Source organism: Lithobates pipiens, unplaced genomic scaffold, assembly GCF_037356315.1.
Source record: "Lithobates pipiens isolate NorthernLeopardFrog02 unplaced genomic scaffold, aLitPip1_a1.2 Scaffold_8, whole genome shotgun sequence".
In the NCBI taxonomy this organism is placed as follows: domain Eukaryota; kingdom Metazoa; phylum Chordata; class Amphibia; order Anura; family Ranidae; genus Lithobates; species Lithobates pipiens.
Window position 1 is genome coordinate 314,120,552 of NW_027507903.1, and position 17,486 is coordinate 314,138,037.

Below are 17,486 nucleotides of genomic sequence, written 5' to 3' on the forward strand. Positions count from 1 at the left end.
TTGGTGCTTATCCAAATAGTGTTCACTTTATTTTTTTCAAATCCATATGCATTACAGCATTTCATTTAAAATGCTGCCCTTTGTTTGAAAAAAATGATCCTTCCTTTTTAAGCTGCTGCTACCATGGGCTTTCCCTCTGCATCCTACCTAGATAGCAGGACATCTGACCATTGGATGCACCTTATAAACAAGCAAGCACTCGGCTATGAGAACTTGGCTTGCCGAACCACGCATGTACAGTCACCTCTCTAATGCAACAATGACTGAGCTCACCATTCTGCAATTTATTTTATAGTGTTCCTCTGCCCTCTTCCCCCAGCAGCTATGTAAAAGGTTATGTAAGAAGGCAGGGGGGGAGAAGCTTAGCCAGCACAGATAGGAATTATACACTCCCAAAAGAGGGGAAGGCTAGCACATACAAGGAGGCAGGAGCTTTTCTAGGCAATTCATTAAGGTTTCTAGCAAGTACAAAGAGCCACTGTAAGTGAATAAAGCATATTTTGTGTAGCACTGACGCCCAAAGGAGCTGCTGTTTTTGTTGGGCTTACCTTTACCTCACCTGTTCACTGTGTCCGTCTTAGGGGTCCCGTTTGTAGAGTGGATTAAAGAATGTTAGCTCCGACACTTAGTCCTTTTTCAAATATTTATTTGAAAGAACATGAAGTTTTGCAATAGGGGGATTAAGGGTTAAGGGGAATTCATGTATCTTGTAATTGAGCGTTATGGTATTTCCTTGATCCAGAGGACAAACCGCTTCCACAGGCTGGATCTAGCAACCACCAGATGGGCTTCTCTGACTGACCTAGCAGCCGGTGAGATGCTCAAACAAAGTCCCTGCCACAGACTTTCAACGGAATCATTGTGCAATCCTCTGCCACAGGAAAGCACAACCAGCAATTTGTTGTAAAATTAAAGCGTTGTCACATAGCACCAGTTTCTTTCAGCCAATCCAGCGATACTGTGTGATAGGTGACCTGGGATCGGTCCCCTGGATCCTCCAGTTGCTTGGCTTCTCTCCACAAGACACCACAGGACCACCCCTGGATCGGTAGGTCCCAAAACTTTTGGGCCCACCCTTTCAGTTGCAAAGCCTTGGGCCAGCCGGCCCCGAGACATAGAGAGAGGCAGCACACACCTCAGGCCAGGAGGGCCATGAGGTCGGGATAACGAACCCCAAAAATATGACGTTTGTACCTTAAGTACCCCTACCCAGAATGCACAGCAGGCGAAACACTCCCACCGGGCTGCCCCCGAGCAAAAGGGGCACCCAACGCATTCAGCCTGTTGCATTTCCAACACTCACTGGTGGTGACAGCGACACCCACGGCCAAGTGGAAAACTAGCACAACCCAGCTGAACTGGTAGTGAAACCAGAACTTTGACATAATTAGTCTGAGCCAAACAGCAGCTTCAGACAAACTTAAATTTACAAAAATAAAAGCATCTGCTCATTAGGAGCAGGGCTCTACATATGGAAATAAAAAACACTGCAAGTACACATTTAAAATACTTGTGGCTTTTATCTGCAGTTTTTAAGTAGGTGACATGGTCTCTTTTAAAAGTGAAACATTTTGTCTCCATATAAGCACCACAAGGTCCCTGCTAATACCATTCTTGGCCATAAATGTTTGTGTGTCTCTCCTTTACACTCTCACTGCTCTTTTCATCCATCTTAAGCAAAGAAAATGCTAGGTACCTCCTCTAATGGAGAAGCATGAGCAGTGGTGCCTAGATTGTTGCTGTCAAAGGAGGAAATTTTTCAACCACGTGTGAGCTCTGACTGAAGGGACTTTGCACTAACTCGGCTGTGTCTGTGCTTCCAGTCTCTGAATGAAGTGGGGTAGGAAAGGTATATATGCACAGGTGAGTGTGCATGGAGACTAAGCCCCACCAAATTAGAAGTAAAATAAGCCACTTATACACTATCTGCCCCCCTTTCAATAGGAGATTTTTTTGGTCACTGATCTGCTTTTATTGGACAGAAGAATGAATAGGGTTTGTGTCAGGCAGGGCTTGGTCAAGACTCTTAGGCCGCGTACACACGCGCGGACTGTTGGCCCAACCTTGTCCGCTGAACAGTGTTTGGGCGGACAGTCCGCTCGTGTGTGGGCTTTCAGCGGACAGTTGGACGGACAAGGTTTTACGGAAATTCCGAAAAACTGTCCGCTGAAACCTTGTTTCAACGAACAGTCCGCCCGTGTGTAGGCTTGTTCGTCAAACTAAGTTCCGCGCATGCTCAGAAAGGATTTTCAAGCCGAAAGTTATAATGCAGTGTATAGGACGTCGTATTTTGCGTCCCGTCGTACGTGCCGTTCACGTCATCGTGCACGGTTTCAGCAAACTGTTCGTTCGTCGTGTGTGGCCATGTCCGTCCATGCTAAGTTTGAGCGGACTGTTCGCTCAAACTGTTGGACGGACAAAGTTGGGCCAACAGTCCGCGCGTGTGTACGCGGCCTTAAAGTAAAACCATGAGATGGCCAGACAGAAGAAGAATCTTCTCTTGACTTCAATCACACATGGGCCCAGCAATGTCACAGGAAAGTCCATAGACTCTGGTGACTTGTAGCTTACAGGGAGGTAAAGAAAGGTAAGTATATGTATCCAGGTCTACATTAAAGTCAACCAGTGGCTTTGCACTGCAAGGAGATGTAATTTAAAGTTATTGAGTTAAGCCTTGTAAATCTTCAAGTCTGTGGTCCCTCCCAGCTTAACAAATAGAAACATGTCCCATCACTCCACTCTGGGGGAAGAAAGTAAAAATTTAGCTTGTCTAGGTAATAATGCTCACAGCTCATAAAATTGTGACCCTCAAACTTCACCAGAGAAAAAAGCACCCAGTGTCTTTAAGGCTTCAAAAAGATTCATTAAACAGCTTCAATATATAGAAACATTGTGCATTGATCTTGCCCTGACAGTAAAATCCTGAAACGAGTTCATATGTTTGATCTTAGCTGACTTTACAACGAGTACCTGTTTAGCAGTCCCAACACTAGATTTGTGTCTCTCAGGAGTATGTTGGATCAAAATATGTCCAGAGGTCTTTTAGGAATAAAATGTGTCATGCATTCAAAGTTTTATCATCCGTGTCATTTGAGTGTTTGGCAAAGCTGATATTGCTGATAAATTGCAGAAATTTGAAATACATTGTTCCTATTAACCTTAACAATACGTTCCATATTTTGAGGCCTAAATGATATCTTAAATAGTCTTAGCAATGTCTTCAAGTACTTGGCACTACTATATATTGTAACTAAAAGACCAAAGTAGTATGCAGGGTTTCCCATCACAATTCTTACAGCGGTCCAAGTTCAAGTTATCCAAGTTACCTATACACATAAAATTACATGGTCTTAATAGAACATAAAACCTGTAGAAAGCTATCTAGCCACATTGTACCTAATATAAGTATTTATCAGTGGTGAGCTGAAGTCCCCTACCATTTCACTGAGACTAGGAGGGAAGCCCTGGATGGATTCCTAATGTGGCAGTATTTAGCTGGCCTGATCGGACAGTGTAGTTCTCAGTAAAGTAAGGGAAATCACCACCAAGCGATAACAAAGGATTAAAAGAGTAAAGTATTTAATTTCCCAATGATTTTTATTATGCATTTCAAAGGAAGTACAAAAAAATGCAAATGTCATTATATACAGTGCATTGAAAAAGTATTCATACGTCTTGAAATTTTCCACATTTTGTCATATTACAACCAAAAAGGTAAATGTATTTTTTGGGGATTTTATGTGATAGACCAACACAAAGTGGCACTTAATTGTGACGTGGAAGGAAAATGAAAAATGGTTTTCCAAATGTTTTACAAATGTGAAAAGTGTGGCGTGCATTTGTATTCAGCCCTCTTGAGTCAATAGTTTTGTAGAACCACCTTTCGCTGCAATTACAGCTGCAAGTCTTTTTAGGGATGTCTCTACCTTCTTTTCACATCTAGAGAGTGACCTTTTTGCCCATTCTTCTTTGCAAAATAGCTCAAGCTCTGTCAGATTGGATGGAGAACATCTGTGAACAGCAATTTTCAAGTCTTGCCACAGATTCTCAATTGGATTTAGGTCTGGACTTTGACTGGGCCATTCGGACACATGAATATGCTTTGCTCTAAACCATTCCATTGTAGCTCTGGCTGTATGTTTAGGGTCATTGTCCTGCTGGAAGGTCAACATCCGCCCTAGCCTCAAGTCTTTTGCAGACTCTAAGGCCCCTTTTACACTGTCGGACCATTCAGGTCTGCCTGTCAGTTTTGCTGGCGGACCTGAAAGGGCACTCCATGCTAGTCTGTGGAGTGACGGATGTCATCGGTGACATGTCCACTGGCATCCGACCCAGTCTGATCTGCTAAAATCAGATGGATGCACCTACGTTCGCATCCGTACGCTGTCCGTTTTCATCCGATCTCTCCATAGTAACTAGCGGTGCTCGACAAGCCCCTCCCTTCTCAGTGAGCAGAGAGGGACCTGTCATCCGCCGGCTCAGTGGAGATCAACGGAGAGATCTCCCGCTGAGCAGGCGGACTCCGAGGCAGCGGATCTGCCTCGTGAGAATGAAGCCTTATCAGGTTTTCTTCTTGCCCTGTATTTGGCTCTAACCAGCTTCCCTGTCCCTGCTGAAGAAAAGCGCCCCACAACATGATGCTGCCACCGCCATGTTTCACAGTGGGGGTGGTGTGTTTAGGGTGATGTGCAGTGTTAGTTTTCCGCCATACATAGTATTTTGCATTTATGCCAAAAAGTTCAATTTTGGTCTCACCTGACTAGAGCACCTTCTTCCACATGTTTGCTGTGTCTCCTACATGGCTTCTCGCAAACTGCAAATGGGGCGACTTATGGCTTACTTTCAACAATGGCTTTCTTCTTGCCACTCTTCCATAAAGATCAGATTTGTGGAGTTGCCATTACCTCTTGGCTGCTTTTCTGAATGCTCTCCTTGCCCGGCCTGTCAGTTTAGGTGGACGGGAAACTGTATTGACCCTCTACCTAAATGCAACATTAAATAGTGGCGCTGATATCAAATTATTGTAAATCGTAACAATCAATACTATAAAATAAAATGACACCCAGTGACAAGTGAAAGCCGCTCTATCACCAGTGACAAAAGTGACAAGAAATAAAGTCCATAAAATAGTCTACATTTTTTTTTTCTCTGTGACTCGAAACATATGCTTCTATAACAGTTGTTACTTTAAATCTTCCACCGCACAGCATGTGAAGGTGCTTACGCTCTCCTTAAACACACTCGCTGATCTCAGGTGCCTTGCACTGTCATGCACGGTATATACACTTTTTTACCTTCCCAACAATATCCAACCGTGCATAGGGTAAAAATTCTCTCCACATGAAAATAAAATAAGTGCTCCAATAGTGTGATATCGTTTAAAGCAATTTAATGAATAAAAACAAATCTCCAACTATTAAACTCTCATAGTTCCAAGTAAAGCAAGCATAAAACAATCCTCCTGTTACTAGCAAGTGTTGGTGTATTGTGGTCACAGCGGACCCGTGGTGTTCAAACCTGTATCTCGCCCACACTGACTCATCAGACTTGGATTGTCCATTCCGGTTTGACGTCAGACATCACCGCTGGTTGCCATACAGCCACGCCCGGCGTGTTTCATCATGATAACGCATTCATGGGGATTGGCCTTCCCTTTATAGTCCTCACGTCCATTACTGGCGGAAGTGCTTTTACTGCACGTGCACACACTACATGTCCCTGCAACCACAATAAACAAGCCTTTATATTCACATTCATATTGCGGGACATCACATTAATTCCGTTCAGCATGTTATTGACATTTTAACACTTTTTGGTGAAATGGTAGGGGTACATTTGTACCCCATTACCATTTCACACAGGGGAGGCCCGGATCTGGGGGTCCCCTTGTTAAAGGGGGCTTCCAGATTTTGATGAGCCCCCCACCTGCAGACCCCCACAACCACCAGGCAAGGGTTGTGGGGATGAGGCCCTTGTCCCCATCAACATGGGGACACGGGGCTTTGTCTACCCCAAAGCACCCCCCCATGTCGAGGGAATGTGGCCTGGTACGGTTCAGGGGGGGTGCTCTCTCGTCCCCCCCCTCTTTTCCTGTGGCCTGGCAGGTTGCGTGCTCGGATAAGGGTCTGGTATGGATTTTGAGGGGGACCCCCCACGCCATTTTTTTTTTTTTTTGGTTCAGGGTTCCCCTTAATATTCATACCAGACCAAAAGGACCTGGTAATGGACTGTGGGGGAATCCCATGCCATTTTTTTTTTCAATGACTTTTGTGTATTGTCGGGACCGACAACTCATTATAGCTGCGAGTACTTTTAAATTGTTTTCCTTTCGAAATTTCATTTTGTGCAGGGACTGTTGTAAACATGGGAAATATGCGCCACTTTACAGGCATACTATAGACACCCGCCAGGTACGAAATTTAAAAGAATATTTCACTTTTATTGTTTCACTTTTAAGCATTATTAAAATCACTGCTCCCAAAAAAGTCAGTTTTTAAAACTTTTTTTTTTTTTTGCATTTATACATGTCCCCTGGGGCAGGACCCAGGTCCCCAAACACTTTTTATGACAATGCCATGCATATAAGCCTTTAAAATTAGCACTTTTGATTTCTCCCATAGACTTTTTAAAGGGTGTTCCGTGGCTTACAAATTTGCCACGAACACTCCAAATTGTTCGATATTCGGCGAACAGGCGAACGCCCGATGTTCAAGTTGGATTTACATTCCACTCTAACATTGGGCTCATCCCTACTCTGGACTTCAGGGTGCCAAGGGACAGTCCACTGCCAGATCGTGGGGGAGTGCCAACTACCAAGGGATTGGCAGATCAGGTAAGTTAAAACTGTTTCTCCTCTCCCCTGGACAAAAGGAGCAAGCACAGACCCACTCAGGGGCGGACTGACCATTGGGCCACTCGGGCACTGCCCGAGGGCCCCGTGCCACTAGGGGGCCCCATCAGGGTTGCCAGCCTCAGTAAAACCAGGGACAGTATGTAAAAATTTGTGTTTTTTTTTTTTTTTTACATCTGTCTCTGAAATGTCCCTTACTGACATCCTTTTGGTCTAAATATCCTGAGATTATAGCTGCCCCACCTCTCCAGTACCTTCTCAGCCAATAGAAGCATGTCTGTGTATACTATGTGATTGTATACTGTGTGTGTATACTGTGTGGCCCCATAATCTGATTGCCTGGGGGCCCCATAATCTCCTATTGCCCAGGGGGCCCCATGAGTTGTCAGTCCGCCCCTGGACCCACTGCAAAGGTGATTGTTTTTCTCCCAGAATTGGGTGTTAAATAAGTAGCACATAGCAAGAAAGACAATGCTTGAAACCTTATCCTGCTTTTCTTTTACCACAGTAATATTTCAACTTTCCGTCATATATCACTGCAGTTTTAGTGGTGTAACATAAATAATGAGGGAAGATTTTTTTATTTATTTTTTTTCATGTAAAATTACCCTGGCAATGCCTGTTATTTTGGTTCCTCATTACCTGTCTTGTGATATTTTTGCAGTTTTGTTTGCACATTTGCATTATCTCATGACTGTAATAGAGTATTCATTGTGGCATTTTTTTCTAGCTCTGTTGTGACATTTTCGGCCAGAGTTCATCTGGATTAAATGTTAGAAACTGCATTGAAGATATCGTGTGTGCATTACTGAATGGTCATTGCAAAGTAGAACAGTGTATGTACTAGGTTTAGCCTGGCCAAAAGTAAAGGCCTGGTAAGCCTCTTCAAATCATTTGGTTGCATAAGTAATCTCTGACTATGTTCTGTGGTATAATAAGGTTCACAGAACGGTTCAGAGATCCAAATGAAAATGCAGAATCTTATCATTCATTTGCACAGAAGAGAATTAAAAACATACATATTTTTGTTTCTGTTCTTTAAAGGGCCATGTCGTTACACTCACATCCCAACTTGTAAAAACCCCTGTCAGGGATGTGGCAAACCTTAAATGCAGCCTTACCAGTGCCAACTAAATGCAGCCTTACCAGTGCCAACTAAATGCAGCCTTACCAGTGCCAACTAAATGCAGCCTTACCAGTGCCCATGAAATACAGCCTGATCACACAGAGCTCTGAAACGGATTTGAATATCCCGGCGGCTACTGTAACAAATTCCCGCCTCCTATGATACACGTCACACTGATTCAATGTATCATTGGATCGATGTTCTGTCTATCTAGCACAGATGGGGACGTCGTCACATCTGCCTGTCACTCGGCCACAGACAGAAGACAAAGCAGCTCGAGCAACCACCATAGCCATACTCCATTTGTCCGCTCGGGCTCTGTCTTCTGTCTGTGGCTGAGTGACAGGCCCAGCTGGGAGATCGCTCAGCTTGAGTTTACTGCACACCAGAAATCAGTTTCAGGGATTTTTCTGCCCACTTTTATTTTGTAACACAGCAAAATGAAACACAAGTTCACAGGGATATGTTCCCACGCAGGGGGGTTCACACCATCAATACGATAAACAATGTTCAGCCTCTTGGCTCCTTTTTCCAACTTCACAACTTAGGCCTCCTGCCCTGATCCTCCAGACTGTCAAACACACAGTCCCAGTGCTCGTGCACAAAACGCTGTACCTTTGTTGGCTCCTGTACAGTATAGAGCAATGTGCTCCTCACAGCTTCCTTCACAGACTGATCTCCTCAGGAGATTGGGGACCACTCGCCTCTAATTCTGGCTCTAACATAAACCCAGCAGACACCTGAGCCATTAGTGTGCCTGTTTCGAGCATCTGGCATAGACCGCCATTTTAAGCAGTGGCACGAACCCGACCTGCCACAAATGATTAAAATTGGTATTAAGCCTAAAACAAAGCTTTGTATTGCAGTGTTCTAGTCTTTAGATGTGGTGGCTGCATTAATTTTCTGTTGTGGAGATTTTTTTCAACTGGTGATTTGGCCAGTAACTTCCTGTCATGCGTTGGTTCCAGCACTCTTGAGGAGCAACAGGGACACCTTTTCCAAAAGCAGAATTGTCAGTCTTAGAAAGGGTAGTGTTTAGATGCACTAGCAAATTAAGATGGACTTTATAGCTTCATTCACACTTATGCAGTGCAGGAACTTGCATAGAAAATGTGCCTAAACACACATTGCGTTTGTGGTGTTTTTATCTCTTAATGACACCCCACATAGGGCTAGCAGACATGCATTTTGTTGTACGACAAACGCATATTCTGAAAACACACAAGGCTCACTGGCAAAAAAAAAGGTGCAGAAAGCTACTTTGGTGTGTTTTGTCAAATGTGTGGCAGCCCATTTAAGTGAATTGACTGCCCTATGCTGTCCAGCAACAAATGCGCATGTACACATCACACAGGTGTGAATGGGGCCTAACAAATTAAAACGCCAAACTCCAGGTAACACTTTTATTGTTAATATAGCAACAGTTTTTTTTTCCATTTTTACCATCACCATGTGAAAACAAAAGTGAAAAGACCTAAAAAAGAAATCAAATGCATCCACTACATCTAAAATTGATAAGTTGTAATATATTTTAGGCTTTCGGTTAAAAGCACCTTTAAAGAGCACTTGCTGGACTTAAAAGAATTGCAATCTTCCTTTTCGAAAACTGCTGACCTTCATTAGTTACGTTCTTCACCCTCTAGTCCAGTGTTTTTCAACTCCAGTCCGCAAGGCGCCCCAACAGGTCATGTTTTCAAGCTTTCCATTATTTTGCACAGGTGATCTGCCTTAGTAATTACCAGAGCCTTGTTCTCGGTCACGCTCACCCCATACACGTCAACACTGGCCTCAGACTTGTGGGAGATGTATTTTCGATGGAGGGGGGGGGGGGGCGAGATTCAGCTTGTATGAATGGATTCCCGCCCACACGTCACCCCTGGCCTCAGAGCTGTGTGGGAGCTATTTCTTCTAATTCACGCCCACCTCTGACACTTCACCAATGGCCCTAAAGACTTGTCAGAGATGTAGTTCGATGGGGGTTGTGGTGTGGATGAGACAGCTTGTATGGATGGCCGGTCAGTGTCGATGGGTGCTCTTCTTCCTGGTGTGCCCACAGAGAGGGCTCTGCGTGGAGGCTGTGGCACACGTGCTACGGGTTTGCCATCACTGGCATAGACGTTTTTGGCACCACAAACAAAAAGAAAATAAAAATGTATTTTTAAAGAAATATAATTGACTTTAAATTTGGATCATTATGTAAATTATTTTTGTTGGGTTTGTGCAACCATAAAAGAATAAAAAGTGTTTACTGAAAATGTTATTTTACACAGTTATGCAAGTATCTGTAATAACTGCTAGGAGTTCCTTAGGATGTGTTTAGGGAATATTACTTTAAAGAAAAAGAAAAAGTCCACTCCTTAAACTAAATGCCAAGCAAACACCTAAATACCCAGAAGAAAAACATAAAGGTGCTGTTTTGTCAGCCAATGAGTTTGTATTTCCTTCCATCCAGTTCTGGGATTTACACAGCTCTGCCACACAGCAAAGCCCTGTCTGGTATGGTAGAAGACTTAATTTTGCTTGACTGCATTTACGTAGCAGTTACAGGTCTTTCCCTGTCTCCAGCTTGTGGTTAGACAGTAAAAGGAAAAGCAGCAGACTGATGAGCGCATCACTCTGTCTCCCTGTTCCATTCTCTCCTCCTATCAACATTTTACTTGTATGCACATAAGTATTTCAGTACAATTGTTTGGCTCCTTGTGCTGCTTCTCTATCTCCCAGTCTGTGTTCTGCTGTACAGAGATTGCAAGTAGGTCACACCAAATTAAATTTGGGTACTTAAAGGGGTTGTAAAGGTTAATTTTTTATTCTCTAAATGGGCTCCTTTAAGCTAGTGCATTGTTGGTTCACTTACCTTTTCCTTCAAATTCCCTTCTAAATGTTTTTTTTTTCTTTGTTTTCTTTGTCTGAATTTCTCACTGCCTGTTCCTCTTCATTAAGCTGTTCAGTAAGCTGTTCTGGCTGACTAAACACCTCTCGGATGATGGTGTGAAGTTTACTGAGGAGAAACAGGAAGTGAGAAATTCAGACAAAGAAAAAAAAATTTAGAAGGGAAATCGAAGGAAAAGGTAAGTGAACCAACAATGCACTAGCTTAAAGGAACCTATTTAGAAAATAAAAAACAGAGCTTTACAACCCCTTTAAACTGTTGGCATTAAAAAAATGTCAACTGCTCATGCAGGGCAAGGTAACAGTGTCTCCTCAGCCAGTGACACTACTTTCTACCGCTTAAAGTAGTTGTAACTCTTAAATATACCCAGTGAAGTGACCGGCCTCAGGTGATACAGAGATGAAACAAATCTTCCTACATAAGTTGTATATGTTTATCTACTGCTGTCTGCCCCCTACATCCATTCAAAGTACAGAATTTACAGCATGTCTCTCAGCTCTGAAAAGCAGGGGGCAGAGAGCTATAGTTACATCCGTGAGGAGAGCTCTGAGAGCTGATTGAAGGACAGGAACAACACCCCCTGCACACAGGCTGTCAATCTGCTGGAGCTCCCTCTCCTGTCACCATTTTTCTCTTAGTGTCAGGAAAATCTGTCAGAAGTGACTCTTGCAGATGGCAGAGGAATGAAGCAGCAGACCGAAATCACACTTAGTGCTCTGGATTGAGACTAGTACACACTATAGGGGGATATGCTTTGGTCATATTTCATATCTGAGGTTTACAATCACTTTGCGGTATGAAGGAGATTGTGGCTTGCTTCCTTGTGACAGTCCTGGGGCAAAGTAGTCAATTGGGCTCAAGCACTGTTAAGTGGACTTTTCTGACAGTTGACATCTGTGCCTATTGAAGCGAAAGGGTCAAACAGGTTAGGAAAGTATGTTTTGTTGGGATATTCTGTTTCCAGAAACAATGTGACTTTGTTCTGCATTGGCAAGGTGACAGTGTCTCTTCAAAAATACATTTAATTATGCATTAATGAATACAGGGATTCATTCATTTGTATGTTTTTATATCTGCTTGAAGTTCAGGTTTATACGTTGAGGAAATTGTTGCAGCTGTTGCTGTTCTGGAAAAAAAACAGCTCACCACGCATGTTAAAATCTGACCATGCAATATCCTTTAGGTCTACTTACAGTACCATTATGTAGCACACAGGCCTCCCTGATTAGATACAGATTGAATGGATAGTTTAGGTAGGTCCTCATTTTTATATAGATTTAGTAAATCTTAAATTGATTGTACAAAGAGTACTGTATATAGTTGGTTTGTAATGCGAGCTTCAGATTGAGCGTGTACACTTTATTCCCCCCCCCCCTTCTTTCTGATTGATGGGACTCTATGGCATTGGATATATAGACCGTAGAACAGGTTACCAGCAAACATAGATGTTTGCAAAATGGAGATGACTGGTGCTTGCGATCAAAGAAAAGTTGAGAAGATATAAGAATAATGCAACATTAGTCATGCCTCCTTAGACATGTGGAAGGAATTACTCTCTTGTCACCTAAATGTCTGTTAAAGCCAAAATATAGCTAATTAAAATGTATTTTTATTTAGAATGTTTGTTTTTTTGTTTTTTCTTCCAATCATGTCATTTATTTGACATCAGTAAATGCAAATTTCCCCAAATTGACAGTTGTGTTTTAAGAGAGAGTTTAATTCTGTCTGTTTGTTTTCAGCGGATTTTGGTGTTTCTGCAAAAAATGTGAAGACTCTACAGAGAAGGGATTCCTTCATCGGAACTCCATACTGGTAAGAAAGTAAATGTTTTTATTAAGTGTGGGGAATGTTTTAGTTGGCCATGTAGGATCTAAAGTGCATTTCCATTTGAAGTTTGAAGTCACCCAGTCCATATCCTCCTTGTAAGCCAGGTCCACACTTTGCAAACTGCTCTCTTTAATTAACTTATTCAAAGCATGGATGAGTTAAAGTGATATTAAACACAAAAGCAAACATTTTTTTATATTGCTGCTTACCAATTCTTAGGCTAGGATGACACCTAATCGTTTTTTTCAAGCTGCGTTTCCATGGGCATGGCAGCCCATTCATTTGATTAATTATCAATAGTATCAATAAGTTGACACCAAGTCCCACACAATCTTACCAGCGCTCCCTATGTAGTCTGGGCTGTTCTTCGGCTCTATGGAACTATCTCTTCCCTCGTAAACCATAAAATTATATGTATAGCCTGTTGCCCTGTCGCACAGCTTATACATCTTGACCGAATATCTGGCACGCTTGCTGGGAAGATACTGTTTGAATGACAAGCGGCCAGAAAACTTAATCGGGACTCCTCAATGTGGACAACTTGATTGGGAGTAAACAAGGCTGCAAAGGTTTACGAGGGGCTGAATTTTGTAGAGCCCATCGTATTCAGGGTCACTCCGAGGACGACAGAGTTCATTGTCATTGAAATGCATGAACCGCAAGATCTGCTTGTATCGTGTCCTGAATTCCCGGTTGGCCAGTGAATGGGGGTGCAGAAGTGGTGGGCTACCAATTCGGATTGGCAAATGTAGCAGGAAGGGCACTGTTGGCTCAATGGGTCTGTCTTTGTCTTCCTGGTGGCTGCGGGGCACTAGTTGTAATAGACACCTCACCAGCTTGAACTGCACTAATCGCCATGTCACCAAGTGTTACTGCAGTGCTGTATGTACGACCAGGATGTACTAAGCCACTGGTGCTTGCCAGTTCACCAGAAGTACTGGGAGCAAAATTGGAGACTTTTATTGGATAAATTCTGGTGTCTCTACCGCTGACATTTTGTATTTCTACTTCTGTAACGGATGCGGAAAAATTGGTCTTTGGGTTTTGGTGATGCCTTCACACTGTATTCCTATAGAGGTACTCTTGATGAAAGCTAGAATTGGTCTTGCTGTCAAAAATTGCAATGCTATTCACCTGTCACACATGTGCGTAACAATTGGTCTTTGGTTTATTGTGCCCATGAAACCTACACCAAAAACATTCTTCCAGATGAAATCAACACTAGGCAGCCTAGAAGTCCTGCAGAGATTCCACATTCTAAAAACACTTAATCGGCGACATCTGCATCAGGGGATTCATAGCTGCTGGTAATCCAGGTCTGATTCATTTTTATAAATGTCAAACGGTCCATGGAGTCTGTGGACAGACACGTTCTATGATCAGTAACAAAACCTCCAGCACTGAATGCCTGTACGGAAAGCACACTACAGGGCAGCCCAGCAGCTCAATAGCATACTGGGCAAGTTCTGGCCAGTGGTCTATTCTCATGACCCAGTAAGCCAGTGGATTGTCGACTGGAAAGCTCTCCATCTGTTTTTTCTGCCCTAGATAACCATCCACCATGTGATGCAGATGGGATGTGGAAGCTGACAGCCCTGGAGGTTGGGAACTAAAAAAAAATTAGAAATGCATCACTTGATGCAACAAATAGCAATGGTAAAATCGGCTGCACATGTACTAAAAAAAAACCCACAGCTATGCTGAGGGAAGTGGGCCAGGAGTTAACAGCTCCACATGAATGCCAATTTGTGTACCAGTGTTCTCCCCTCTCTGTAGGCTCATGTTCCTGCATTCCTCAACCTCTGAACCAAAATCTGAATTGAGTAATGGCTGTGCATCATCGAGGAACAAGTGGCTGATGCTGTGTTCAAATAACTCTGCTGACTCCTCCATGCCTGATATGGGGCTATGGTAGGAAAAGCTGTTGACAAGGAGATTTTGCCACTCTGGCAGCTGCATGAGAACTACGCACTAGCCCAGAAATGTACTGCGTTAAACGGCACGTAACGCACTGAAATATACGGTGTTGAACTTGCAGTAACACAATTAAATATACTGTGTTAAATGGTCACTACACTCACACTGAACTATCCCTACATTCACACTAATGTAAAGATGAATGACTGCACTACAGTCACACTGAACTATCCCTAGATGCACACTAAACTGATATTCTACACTGTCAATAGAATCAACATAGCACACTGTCTAATGGCACTAAACAGAGCCCTGATCTATCTCTCTCCATGTCGCTATCGTACTACAAATGGCCGCTATGGAAAGAATACTTTTAAAGTGTGAGGTGGGATTAAGACCAGTGAGCCAGGATTGGATACAGTCATCATGACCACGTCAAACCATGGCTCTGACAGTGCTCTGTGCCTTGATTGGGCGAAGTTTTCATTGCTTCAGCCAATCGGGGCTTTCAATGCACTGTGCGGCGGCACAGTGCATTGTGGTTGTTCGGCGGGCCAAACAAACGGTCAAAAGACCCGATAATTTGGTTGTTAAGAGAACGTCCAAACAACCAAAGTTCGGCCCGAACTCATGCTTGTGCCGAACCATTCGCCTATCCATACTGGCCAGATCCCCAGGTAAAAACGGAGGGGGAAAAAAAGCCTAAGAAAGGAAAATTGATGCAGCCATCACATGATTGGTATGCTGCAATATGTTACGTTTTTGGTTCTGGGTTTAATACCACTTTAAAACATTGCAGGAGAATGGAGTGTCTCCTGTTAATATTACTTTACAGAAAGGATTTATACAGGCATGATCTCAGTGGAGGTTGTACTGTACTGCTAGTTGCTCTCCCTCGTTTCTTTGCGTATGCAGCTCTATTAGGTAATCTGTATCTACTTAAATGTTTTCCTCATGTGAAGCTGATAGATGTGGTGAACTAGCTCAGTGGAGGGCAAGCAAAATGGTCATGAGGAACAAACTGGGGAACTGCTAGCCCCTTATATACGAGTGATTTGGGGTGTAAATGTGAAGCATGTTCCTATAGCACATGAGCTGTGTGCAAATGGCATTTTTTCAAAGAAGATATCCCTTTTAGATGTGCATACTCGTTAAGCTAGATACCATTAAAGGGTAACTCCACTTTCATGGGAAAAAAATATAGCAAATAAAAAAAAAAATATAGTGTATACAATTGCAACTAAAGTCATACTGTAATTGAATGTTATCTCTTTCAATCTTCTGCACTGTAATTTCATGTAAAATACAATATGTCTACATGGAGGCATTCTGTACCCAGATGGCGTACAGAGTACCTCCTAAAAATGTTGTTTCCTGTTTATGTGATGACCTACTCATTTTCCCAGACGTCTGCAAACAGTTTTTTTTGCATTCCCTGCAAAAACAAAAATTTCATTTTTGGTGAGATACTCCTAAAGGGACATCACATCTAAAAGGATGCGGACCCTGCAATTTCCACATTAGACCCCTGCAGGTGCATCAGCTGATAATTATAAAATCACTCCCATTAGAGTCACTATGAACATGGACACTCAGAAATAAACAGCTATTTCTTCAGAATAACAAAAGGTAGGAATCTGTAACATAGTTTGGTAAAATCTCAGCAATATACATAGATCACCCAGAAGGGAATGTTTTTTTTCGTTTCTCAGCAAAAGTGGAGTTACTCTTTAATCTGCACATCTTCATGAATGCCAGGTTTACGTTTAATACCGGAAAATTGTTCCTGATTGTTTGTTTGTTTCCCATAAACATCAGTTATTGTAGTCATGTGCTTCTACAAAAGATTTTTAGGGCTGCTGTACTGAATCACCTAAATCTAAAGAGTAATATAAGTGCTAATTGTCCGTTTTATCAAAAAGCTATACTTTTTCTTCACCCAGAGTTTACTATGAATTGTACTGTAGATCTACTTTCTAATTTGTGCTGAATTTCCACACTAGGGAGTGGATCTATGTTCTATATTTTTTGCAGTTTTTCCAGGTATACTGGTTCTATCCTTTACAACTATGTTTGAGTAAATGCTTTCTAGAATACATTTGTTTAATGACCTTTGTTTCATTAGTGTCCCAGTGTAAGCTTTTTTTTTTCTCCTACCTCATTTATTTTACAGTATGTAAACCCAACATTTCATATTCCTGATCTGTGCCTGCTGTACCATGTACTTGTATGAAAAAGTGTCCTGCTCTCTTTGACCCCTTTCACTCTGGGGTCACATTGGCACTAAAGCGCCGTTCGTTTTAAGCGGCACTATTCGGCCGCTAGTGGATCACTTTTCACCCCAAAGAAGGGGTTAAAAGTGCCCGCGTTGCGGTGCTTCCAAAACGCTTTTCAGGTGCTTTGGAAGCGCTGCCCAATCATTTTAATAGGCAAGGCATTTTGGGAGCGCTAAATACAGGTCTCCCGAACCGCCCCAAAGATGCCGCTTCCTAATGTCCCACAAGAGCACCACCCGAGTGTGAAAAGTCTCATTGAAATGAATGGGAGAGCACAGTGCTGAAATGGTGAATGGGGACCGTTGCTGTGAGCTGCTCTGTTCTTCAGTGTGGATCCAGCCTTAATGTACAAATTTCTGTGTCATGTTTGATAATTTTTTTAAGCTAACATAAAGTTTTAACATACCACATCTTTTTATACTGGTGTTACTAGAATAGCAGCATTTCACTGGTCATCTTGGCATATCTTTGAGTTATCGTCTCCATGTATATAACAAACACTGAAATAAAGCATTAGCAATCCTCCAGCTGCTGAATTACACTACTGTGCTTTTCTATACAATGTGCATATGATACAAATGAAATGGGAAATTCTGATTC

The 17,486-nt window shown here is 42.6% G+C and overlaps 1 protein-coding gene across 1 annotated transcript in view; it reads left to right on the forward strand.

The window, feature by feature from the left end:
* Nucleotides 1-17,486, forward strand: part of STK10 (serine/threonine kinase 10) — a 224,033-nt gene that overhangs the window by 130,886 nt on the left and 75,661 nt on the right. Inside the window, exon 5 of the mRNA XM_077472770.1 lies at nucleotides 12,606-12,678. Within this exon, the coding sequence (XP_077328896.1) occupies nucleotides 12,606-12,678 (73 nt within the window). The remainder of the gene's footprint in view (nucleotides 1-12,605; nucleotides 12,679-17,486) is intronic.